Source organism: Oncorhynchus keta, chromosome 29, assembly GCF_023373465.1.
Source record: "Oncorhynchus keta strain PuntledgeMale-10-30-2019 chromosome 29, Oket_V2, whole genome shotgun sequence".
In the NCBI taxonomy this organism is placed as follows: Eukaryota; Metazoa; Chordata; class Actinopteri; order Salmoniformes; family Salmonidae; genus Oncorhynchus; species Oncorhynchus keta.
This window is the reverse complement of record NC_068449.1, coordinates 26,471,444-26,482,837: the sequence shown is the minus strand read 5'-3', so window position 1 is coordinate 26,482,837 and position 11,394 is coordinate 26,471,444. Positions and strand designations below refer to the sequence as shown.

The 11,394-nt window shown below is 41.0% G+C and overlaps 1 protein-coding gene across 1 annotated transcript; it reads right to left on the bottom strand.

The window, feature by feature from the left end:
- Nucleotides 1–6,131: 6,131 nt before the first annotated feature.
- LOC118362630 (glucosamine-6-phosphate isomerase 2) lies at nt 6,132–11,394 on the bottom strand. Its single transcript, XM_035743127.1, has 7 exons — nt 10,979–11,394; nt 10,548–10,695; nt 10,323–10,424; nt 9,424–9,606; nt 7,614–7,798; nt 7,206–7,380; nt 6,132–7,073 (listed from the first exon to the last, which is right to left on the bottom strand). The coding sequence occupies exons 2-7, from the start codon at nt 10,669–10,671 to the stop codon at nt 7,015–7,017; spliced, it is 828 nt and encodes a 275-aa protein (XP_035599020.1). The 5' UTR covers nt 10,672–10,695; nt 10,979–11,394; the 3' UTR covers nt 6,132–7,014.

The following is an 11,394-nucleotide window of genomic DNA, read 5'->3' as shown; positions in this document are numbered from 1 at the left end:
AGCTCTATTAGGTTGGATGAGAGCATCGCTGAACATCTATTTTCAGGGTAAGTGAACGGATGATCTATATTATCTGTGTCGTCGTTCAGCCACGACTGTTTAACAGATCTCTGCATGTGTGGTTCCCACAGTGAAGCATGGCGGAGGAGGTGTGATGGTGCTTTGGCGGTGACACAGTCTGTGACTTAGAATTTAAGGCACATTTAACCAGCATGGCTACCACAGCATTTTGAAGCGATACGCCATCCCATCTGGTTTGCACTTAGTGGGAATATAATTTTTCAACAGAACAATGACCCAACACACCTCCAGGCTGTGTAAGTGCTATTTGACCAAGAAGAGAGTGATGGAGTGCTGCATCAGATGACCTGGCTTCCACAATCACCCGACCTCAACCCATTTGAGATGGTTTGGGATGAGTTGGACCGCAGAGTGAAGGAAAATTAGTGCTCAGCATATGTGGGAACTCCTTAGAGTGTGTTGGAAAAGCATTCCAGGTGAAGCTGGTTGAAAGCCAAGCTGACTCTCGGACCGATTATTTTCTCTGTATATATCAACGATGTCGCTCTTGCTGCGGGTGATTCCCTGATCCACCTCTACTCAGACGACAACAGTCTGTATACATCTGGCCCTTCTTTGGACACTGTGTTAACAAACCTCCAAACAAGCTTCAATGCCATTCAACACTCATTCTGTGGCCTCCAACTGCTCTTAAATGCAAGTAAAACTAAATGCATGCTCTTCAACCGTTCGCTGCCCGCACCTGCCCGCCAGTCCAGCATCACCACTCTGGACGGTTCTGACTTAGAATATGTGGACAACTACAAATACCTAGGTGTCTGGCTAAACAGTAAATGTTCCTTCCAGACTCATATTAAACATCTCCAATCCAAAATGAAATCTAGAATCGGCTTCCTATTTCGCAACAAAGCCTCCTTCACTCACGCTGCCGAACATACCATCGTAAAACTGACTATCCTACCGATCCAGCGATGTCATTTACAAAATAGCCTCCAACACTCTACTCAGCAAACTGGATGCAGTCTATCACAGTGCCATCCGTTTTGTCACCAAAACCACCCACCACTGCGACCTGTATGCTCTCGTCAGCTGGACCTCACTACATATTCATCGCCAGACCCACTGTCTTCAGGTCATCTATAAGTCTTTGGTAGGTAAAGCTCTGCCTTATCTCAGCTCACTGGTCACCATAGCAGCACCCACCAGTAGCACGCGCTCCAGCAGGTATATCTCACAGGTCATCCCCAAAGCCAACACCTCCTTTGGCTGCCTTTCCTTCCAGTTATCTGCTGCCAATGACTGGAACGAATTGCAAAAATAGCTGAAGTTGGAGAGTTATTTCTCCCTCATTAACTTTAAGCATCAGCTGTCTGATCGCTGCAGCTGAACACAGCCCATCTGTAAATAGCTCATCCAATCCACCTACCTCATCCCCATATTGTTTTTATTTACTTTTTTGCTCTTTTGCACACCAGTATTTCTACTTGCACATCATCATCTGCACATCTATCACTCCAGTGTTCATTTGCTAAATTGTAATTATTTTGCTACTATGGCCTATTTATTACCTTACCTCCTCGCCATTTGCACACACTGTATATAGACTTTTTCTATTGTGTTATTGATTGTACGTTTGTTTATTCCATGTGTAACTCTGTGTTGTTGTTTGTGCCGCACTGCTTTGCTTTATCTTGGCCAGGTCACAGTTGTAAATGAGAACATATCCTAAACTGGCCTATCTGGTAAAAAAAAGGTGAAATAAAAAAAACAAAAAAGAGAATGCCAAGCGTGTGCAAAGGGTGGCTATTTCCCAGCTCTCTGCAGGTCATTCACACGCTCTTGTGCCCCATGACAGCCCCTGAGTATAGGCTTCTTATCATAGTGAACGATATCAGCAAAATGCTTGCGATAAGTGATCGGTATGGTTAGTGTCGATCATTTTTGGTTTATAGTCCCAGCTCTACTATCAAAGTAGGAAGATGCAGTTGAGAATTGTGCCTTTATTGAACACAAAGAGATTTGTTTTAAAAAATGACACAGTTGAGTCACTTATGAATGTCACCGCATTCATCCCTTACTAAGATGCAATGGAATTAGACTACTTGCTGATGGTTCATTTCAAAGGACAAAGGATGTTCCATCCAAATCATAAAGATATTCAGTAACTAAATGTTTTATATTCAGTAAACTAGTTTGACTATTCAGCAATATTCAGTAGCTCCCAATTTATTATGGCAACTGTCATTCCATCTAAATGTAATTCACATAGAAAGAAGAAAAAAAAACACAACCTGTATGAAATGATGAGCTTTAACTTGTGCTTCAATCTCACCCAGATAAATGCATAGACCCTCTCCCATCCTACATCTTTGTAAATCTGTCTCCATGGCTGTTGTTTTCTTACCTCTAATAACTCTGACAGTGTAAGATGTTTCTCTCCCACCCACCTTTAGTTAGCCTTTGTCACTCTGGTAACACGTTTTAAAGGATCCAACTGAACTGCAAGCCTAGAAGCACAAAGAATTTGAACTTTTAAGAACAGATAAAAGTTTGCTGTCCGTTTTTGTCATTACCCTCCTGAGACACAAGACATTTTTGTCCTCTCTAGTGGGCATCAGTTCTTGGGCCGTATCTCTGAGGCCATACAAGCCACTGTATTAAGTACTGTTGTCCCTTTGAGAGGAGATTCTCGGCTTTTCAATGATATCACGTGTTATCTTCCTGGTTCTTAAAAAAATGTCTGCCGTCCAAATCAGTACATTTCATGGAAATTAATATCTCAAGAATTTTTAAGTGAATTGTCAGGACTGTGTAATCATTTTTTCCACATTAAATAAAAGCTAAATAAGAGTTTATCAAGAAATCGCCTCTGTAGTGAACACCCATATGCTGCAACTATGTTTTTACCTACTGTGCCCATTGACTGTAATGTTACTTTTTTCCATATTTAAGTCCTAATGACCACTATAGAGGACAATTTCAACTTAAAATACAAATCATTTTGCAATAAAAGAACCATATGTTTTTCTAATCTTTTTTTTGGAGTGGGGGGGGGGTCTCAGGAGGCTTGGCGGTTTGAGAGTATAAAAGGTGTGAAGGTATTTGAAGGCCTCACATCGCAGTCAGAGGGAGATCAAACTGACCCTCGGCTATGTACGGCTTCTCAATTTTTGTTGTTTTTAGTTCTCGCTCTTCTTTTCAAATCATAAGTCGGTCATACAAACCAAGAATCACCTAGCTATAATGAGAAATGTATTTTTGCAACAATTTCTTGCTTGACACTGATGAAGCTTGAACAGGGTGAAACATTTCTGCAAGAGATAGAATACATTGGTTTTCTATTGAATACTTTACATCGTGGATCTGTATTTTTCTTTTTTGGGGGTTCTCAAGCATCAAATATCTCCCTGGGAGTGAGTATTGATCGGTGTGTTGGGGTAGCAGCGGGGAGAGTGTGGGTCAGAGGAGTTTCATTGCTATGTCAGATACGATCAGTGTCGTCTTTGATCATTGGAGCAGTAACAGACTGTCCGGTCAGAGCCTTGATTCATTGCAGCCAGATAGGAGGATTGCCCCATTCTTTGTTTTGGATCTTTTAACCAGTGGTCACATTCAATAAGTTTGACTACCCACATACACAGGGTGACATACCCCAATACACATAAACATGAACACAAACACAATTAACTCAGGAATTAAGATTTTAATAGTACACAAAGATAGTGCATACATATGTATATGGTGGGTGTGATTGATTGGGATCTACACTGAACCCTAAGAAATGGATTAGGCAGCCCTTCCCACACAGCACTGAAGCTGTCTACAGTCTAGAGGTGTTGGAAACCTTGCAGATGGACAGAGAGTGAGGGAAGCTATGTGGGCTGCATTCAAGTATCAAAGTCAATGTTCATCGGAGGAAAAACAAGGCCCACATGTCCTCTGTGTTTTCTATAATCTAGGTTATAGGGAAAACCTGGCAAGTCCCATACACTGAATAGGTTTTTTTAGTCATTTTGACAGAACAAGGGTCCACAGGCTACTGACAAGCTGTCACACATTGCAAACGTATCACTGTTTGTCTTCAGATTGCATTGATTAGTGCTTTCTTTGCTATTCTGCCCCCGTTGGGTAGTTTAGCACACTTGCTTTACTAAGAGCGACGGCTAGCGACTGACAGGCAATTTTCCTCTCCATTTGTGGAGGTTTATTTTCATTTACTGCCAAAGCAAAGACCTAAAGCCCAAATGGGTGTTAGAACATTGGGTATCACATGATATTCTGTGCAAAGAACCACTCGGCACAACCAGAGGCGGCAGTAATGAAAGGGGCGGTTAGGTGGGCATTTGATCAGGAGATCCTCAGCCTGACATGGACTTCAAGGAGTTATTTTATGGCCCTTAACAACTGATTTAGGGTCAATTCTTCCAACTCCCTTTGAACAAAAACCTCTCCTAAACACTCGCTCCCCGAATGTAATAAATTATGAGTTGCACCACAAAACTGACTTTAGTCCAGTTGTTATGGGTATAAAGGCCTAAATCCATAGGACCAACAGACTCCATCATAATCTCACGGTACTCCGTTGGTGGGACTGTTTAAGCAGAGGGATGGCACTGCTTGATAATGGATACAGTTTAGGCTTCTCTATTATGTCAATTCCCTGGGGGTTTTGGTTAACTTTCCTGGTTAACAGTGCCTTCATTTTGCATACTGAGGGAAAAACCATTAACATCAAGCAGAACAAATTGTCAGATCATTCTATTAGCACACAAACAAAGAGCAGAGGAGGTTGACTCTGTCTTGTCATTCTGCAGGCTGGGTAATTAAGCTCTGCATAATATCAACAAAGCAATTACTTTGTATTTACATGTCAAATCTAATCAACATCAGAAATGACATAATTAAAGTTACCACAGGGCTACTTTAGAACTGTGATGCAGACTGATTTGTATTTGTATTTTTACAGAACTAGTGTTTTATGTAGGACCAGATTAAATCAAATTAGCCACAGCAATGTTAATGCAGCAGAGATGTCTTAATCAGTAAACAGGAAATATCAACCTGTGCTTGGAATCTGTCTGGTAGTTTTACAGTTGTGAAAACCAGATTGTCTCCCTCTGTCAAGGTTATGCTATGCTAGTGGCGGCAGGTTTCTAGCTAAGATCCAAACGACACCATGAATGAAGAAATTAAACAGAAGAGGTGGTGTAATCCACTTACAGCGTATTGTTTTGCTAGCAGAAGCCTTAGTAATAAGCATACATTGGATAGAACTAATGCAGACAAATCTAAAGCTAACTGTGTAGAAAGACCATCTCAAAAGAAAGATCAAAACGATATCTACTCCATGCTTTCAAAGTGAAGGAAAGGCTATAGGAAATGTCTAATGAACCAAGCCGTACAGTGCTGGTCTGGTTTCGCATCCACTAAAGTTTGTGGAGCCGTGCTGGGAATGACAATGTTAAAAATATCTGAGCCAGCACAGTACAGATGAGCACAAACATGCGAAAAATGGTATACTATTCCTCTCATCAATTGGTACTGGCCCCTCTGATTTTGTATCTTAGTAGAGAGTGACACCTAGTGTACAACAGTGAGACTAGAAATTCATATTTCACTCCCAATAGTGTTGCCTTCATTCCCCTGTGTATCGTGCATTTCAGAGAAATGAATGTAACAAAACTGAATATTTTCACTAGATAATATGTCCTCTTTCCATAAAAGAATAAACACCTAAATCTGACTCCTGATTATATAACTCTGAATAAGTAATACTAAATAAATGACATTTCTTTACAAGAAGTATCTTCATTGAAATTATAGAACTAAACCATTTATGCGGGGACCTTTGACAGGTCGTTGCCAAAGATACGGGCATTGTCTACGATGGTGTCCTTCGCCAAGGTCTTCACTCTGGTCCTGGAGACTAGACTGGAGCCTGGCTCATTGAAGGCAATGTGGCCATCTGGTCCGATACCTTGAGGGATAATTACTCAGAAAAACTATATTTTGGTATTTGTTTCATTAGTCCATTGCTGATATAGTTCCAAAATGTTTTGCATACCAGCAATCAAGTTTTCAAGATACATAACTTTCAAAATACAAATACAGCCGGTATGAAGCATTTTTATGAGTTACAGTACATTATGTGCACAATACATTTCTAAAAGACTCAGTAAACTTGTAAGCCCAGTAATTGGGAAAAATTGACTTACATTGAAATGAAAACATACTTGTTCTGGTAGAATGTTATACAAAACAACAACAAAAAGGTAAATTAATGACTGATTAGAGATGTTTGAAAAGTTAACATGATGCCTTGACATCAAATGATTGCCGACACAATCTTGTGAGAGCATACAACATGGTCAAGAATGACATTTCGGATACAAAAGACAGTATATTGAGTATAAATCACTGCGGTGGCCACTTGGAAAGTATAACTGACTGTCAGATAAACAAACCTACGGAGCATTCAAAACTACAAATGACATGGAATGGAGTGTAAAGGAACTATAGTGTTGTATGTTTCCCTGTTAAACAGGTCTCAACAACCCAAACTGGATTTATTTCATCTAAGCTGGTCTAAACATTTTACTTTCATCCATCCCGTCTCTAGATTGTGCAGAAGGAAGAAAGAAGAGTAGTCGAGAAGGCAAATAAATCTGTTTGAGACTAATACTGCAAAGATTCTGACCTCATAATATATTGGTAACAGTTGTATATGAGAATTCATGGCATCTTTAACATATCAGCTGAGGGGGCATTTACAGTTAGCCTTCAAAGTATCCTAATGGAATGTAACAAACTGAGCAAATCTCATGCACTGTAATGCTTGGTTAGATGTTATGGCAGCCTTAAACCACAGCCCCTCAACTGAAGTGCTGACAAACAATCTCTCTGGCACATTGTCATGCTGGTTGTAGCCTACCAACAACTGAGTCCATCCACCATTTTGAGGTCTGGAATTCTCTGACTTGGTTTTAGTCTCCATTATTGGTCCTTTATGCTGAGTACTGGGTCCACCAGTCGGTTGTGAACATGCATCAAACCTGGAGGGAAATTAACAATTAATGGTAAACATGTTAGGTGGGTAATAATTACCAACTGGCCAGTATCAAAGTGCACTACCTTTGTTGTAACCAATTTCCTTTATAGTAAACCCTGTCCTATTCCATGCTTACCTTTGAAGTACTTGACTGTTTTGACTCTGAGCTCCAGTGTGGCGTCCTCGTCACACACAAAGATGGTGCGTGGGTGCTGCTGGAAGGCTGAGACGGTCCACATGTGGTTGACCCCCTCCTCTATTGCTTTGTACAGGGCAAAGGCTTTGTGGGCTCCAGTGATAAGAATCATAACCTATAACAAACAAACAAACAAACACAATCAATATAAAATAATTATAATTGAAACATCTATTGACACGAGAATCATAATGAACACATTCAAAATTGCAACACAAGTTAGCTTTTGTAAAGAAAATTAGTACATCTACATTAGGTTAAAAAGTTTATTTTGTCTACATAGTGTAAAAATATCTGTGCCATGAAAATATACGAGATAGATTAATATCGTGTTAAGACCTAGTTTACCTCTCGGGCATCCATGACTGTCCCCACACCCACAGTCAAGGCCATGGTGGGGACCTTTGACAGGTCGTTGCCAAAGAAACGGGCATTGGCTACGATGGTGTCCTTTGCTAAAGTCTTCACTCTGGTCCTGGAGACTAGACTGGAGCCTGGCTCATTGAAGGCAATGTGGCCGTCTGGTCCAATACCTTGAGAGAGAATTAATAACTAAAATTATCTTTTGGTATTTGTTTCATTAGTCCATTATTGACATTAGTTCCAAAATGTTTTGCATGTCCACAATCAAGGTAAGATATAAAACTTTCAAAATACAGCCGGTATGCTATTTTGCATCATATAATGCTATGTTTTGCAACACATATGATGCGAAATACATCATACCGGCTGTATTTCTCTATTTTGAAAGTTAGATACACAGAAGTATGTGGATATCCCTTCAAATTTGTGGATTTGGCTATTTCAGCCACACACGTTGCTGACAGGTGTTTAAAATTGAGCACGCAACCATGATATCGCCATTGTCAAACATTGGCAGTAGAATGGCCTTACTGAAGAGCTGTGACTTCCAACGTGGTACTTTCATAGGATGCCACCTTTTCAACAAGTCAGTTCATCAACTTTCTGCCCTGCTAGAGCTGCCCTGGTTAACTGTAAGTGCTGTTATTGTCACGTGGAAATGTCTAGGAGTAACAATGGCTCAGCCGCAAAGTGGTAGGCCAGACAAGCTCACAGAACGGGACCGCCGAGTCTGAATAACGGAAAAATCATCTGTCCTTAGTTGCAACACTCACTACCAAGTTCCAAACTGCCTCTGGAAGCAGCATCAGCACAATAACTGTTCATTGGGAGCTTCATGAAATGGGTTTCCATGGCCGAGCAGCCACACACAAGCCTAAGATCAACATGCACAATGCCAAGCGTCGGTTGGAGCGGTGTCAAGCTCGCCGCCATTAGACTCTGGAGCAGCGGAAACACGGATGCCAGGAGAACGCTACCTGCCCCAATGCATAGTGCCAACTGTAAAGTTTGGTGGAGGAATAATAGTCTGGGGCTGTCTTTCATTGTTCGGGCTAGGCCCCCTAGTTCCAGTGAAGGGAAATCTTAACGCTACAGCATATGTTGACATTCTAGATGATTCTGTGCTTGGGGAAGGCCCTTCCCTGTTTTAGCATGACAATGCCCTCGTGCACAAAGCGAGGTCCATACAGAAATGGTATGGTGAGATCGGTGTGTAAGAACTTGACTGGGCTGTAAAGAGCCTTGACCTCAACCACATTGAACACCTTCAGGATGAATTGGAATGCCAACTGCGAGCCAGGCCTAATCGCCCAACATCACTAATGCTCGTGGCTGAACAGAAGCAAGTCCCCGCAGCAATGTTCCAACATCTAGTGGAAAGCCTTCCCAGAAGAGTGAAGGCTGTTTTAGCAGCAAAAGGGGGAGGGGGGGGGGACCAACTCCATATTAATGCCCATGATTTTGGAATGAGATGTTTAACGAGCAAAACATTTTGGGACTATATCAACAATGGACTAATTAAACAAATACCAAAATATCGTTTTAGGGTGGAATTTTCCTTTAAGACATTAGCTCCTTTAATGAACATAGACCATTGACAAATTGATTAATGACCAGAGGACAGTTGCAGTTAACATAAAGGTAGCCCTGAGACTTTGGACCTAAATTCAATCAATTGAAGATAAAATAGAAACACACTACGGGTCATCTCTGAATGTTTATTCTGTATTCAGGGTGTTAAAACACATTAAAACCAATTTAAGCCACAGGCATGCATGCAAGTATAAAAACTGACCTCCCACAAACAAGTCGATTCCCCCAGCCTGGGTGATCTTCTTCTCAAAGGCCTCACACTCTGCTTCCAGGTCAGTGATATTGCCATCCAGGATACTGGCATTAGCTGGATCGATGTCAATGTGCTTGAAGAAGTTGTTCCACATGTAGGAGTGGTAGCTCTCTGGGTGGGCCCGGGGCAGGCCTATAAGTAATATAAGTAATTGTTTTTCTTACTATAGTTATATTTATTACAAATTTTACAACAGTGTTCTTTTGTGCTTTACTTACTTATATATATTGATTTTTTAAAGAGTTGCACTGTTTGAGAGGAGAGCTTGCAAGTAAGCATTTCATTGTACTGTGTGCATATAGGCTACGAAATAAGCTTTGATTTGGTAGGAAAGACAGGTTAGAGCAATACATTTTCTCATCATTGCTGATAGAAAGGGAGTATAAAGGCATATGCAATAAGATGGGGATGAATCGGTAGCCAATGTTGTTTCTACTTAATTGCCTGCACCTTACCAATTTGCTAAAACAGGAGAAAGTTCAGACTTTTGAGGCAGAGGGCCATAACTTGATGTGACATTCTTGCATTTAAAGACTAAAGCAAAAACAAATGCCAGTTTCGATCACGCTGCTAATAAAATCCAGCCAAGTCAGCTTAACTCCCAGTAGCGGCCAGCGTCACCTCCCACTTCCTCAGGTTATAAATGAGCCGAGTGGACAGATTCTTTCTTCCTGCAAGGCTACACCACTCTGATTCTACATCACTACTTCTATTACTCCCCAAAAATCATACATGGTCAGTTTGATATTTGACCCTTTGCTGCTACTAAGGGTTTGGATTGGGCTAAAAAAAAATCTTATCCCATCTGTGGTTGGGAGTGTAATTTGTACCTGTAGGCTCAAACTCACCCACATACTCATCCATGTTGAAGGTCTTCACATATTTGAAAGAGAGGTCCCCATTCTTGTGAAACTCGATCAACTTTTTGTAACAGCCAAACGGAGTGCTTCCTAAAAGAGAGGGACATGGATGATACTTACATACCTACATGACATGCAAACTAACATTTAGTCCCTGGCAAGTTAGTCATTACCAGATAAAATAAGTGTATCTGCAAATCAACCAACGTTTACCTGTGGGTAATCCTAAAGTGAAGTATCTGTCAGCACTGGGCTTGAACTGGATGATTCTGTTGCGGATGTATTTGGCTGCCCATTCACTGGCCAGGTCATAGTCCTCCAGGATCACCAGTCTCATTTTGGAGGTGTTGAATGGAGAGATCTAACAGGGAATCAACCAGGACCAATAAGGCAAGCTAATTTGCTAATTCATATAGCTAACTAGCTATCCAAATCACACATAATGTCGTCCTCACAGTTTGATAGATAGCTAACGTTATGCATCTGCCCTAACAAACTAATTAGCTAGCTAGTTTGGCTTGTATTAGCTAACTTAGCTAGCGACCAAAACAGTAACTTACATCTTGCAGTCGCTATAATTAGCAACATGTGCTGACATTCATTAAAACAAAGAACTTGTAAAATAATTAAGCAAATAGGCTCACCCTCTTGGTCTCGTTGTGAATCTGGGCTAATTCAAGTTTACCGTTTTTTCTTGCTTTCTGGCGACACAATGTAAACACACTGTACTGATCACGTTATTCACCTCCGGTTGTTCATACGACCAGTACGTGCTCATTCATTGGTTACTTAGTGAAGGGGGACTTCTGTAGGAAAAGAAAGCGGAAGCGGTGGCTGGTGTGGATTGTGAATGTAATGGCGGTAGAATCTAGGAGATATTGAATATTGTCCAAAAGAATGGAGAACGGAGCGAAGTAATGTACAGTTCTGAGAATATCCCTTCGTATCTTGTACAATTTGTTAATGAGGAGCAGCTGATCGGATTACCAATATTGAAAAATCTATTTCAAATTTCCAAACTGAGATTTCCAAAGTGCTGGGTAAAGTGAAGGCTGTCTAG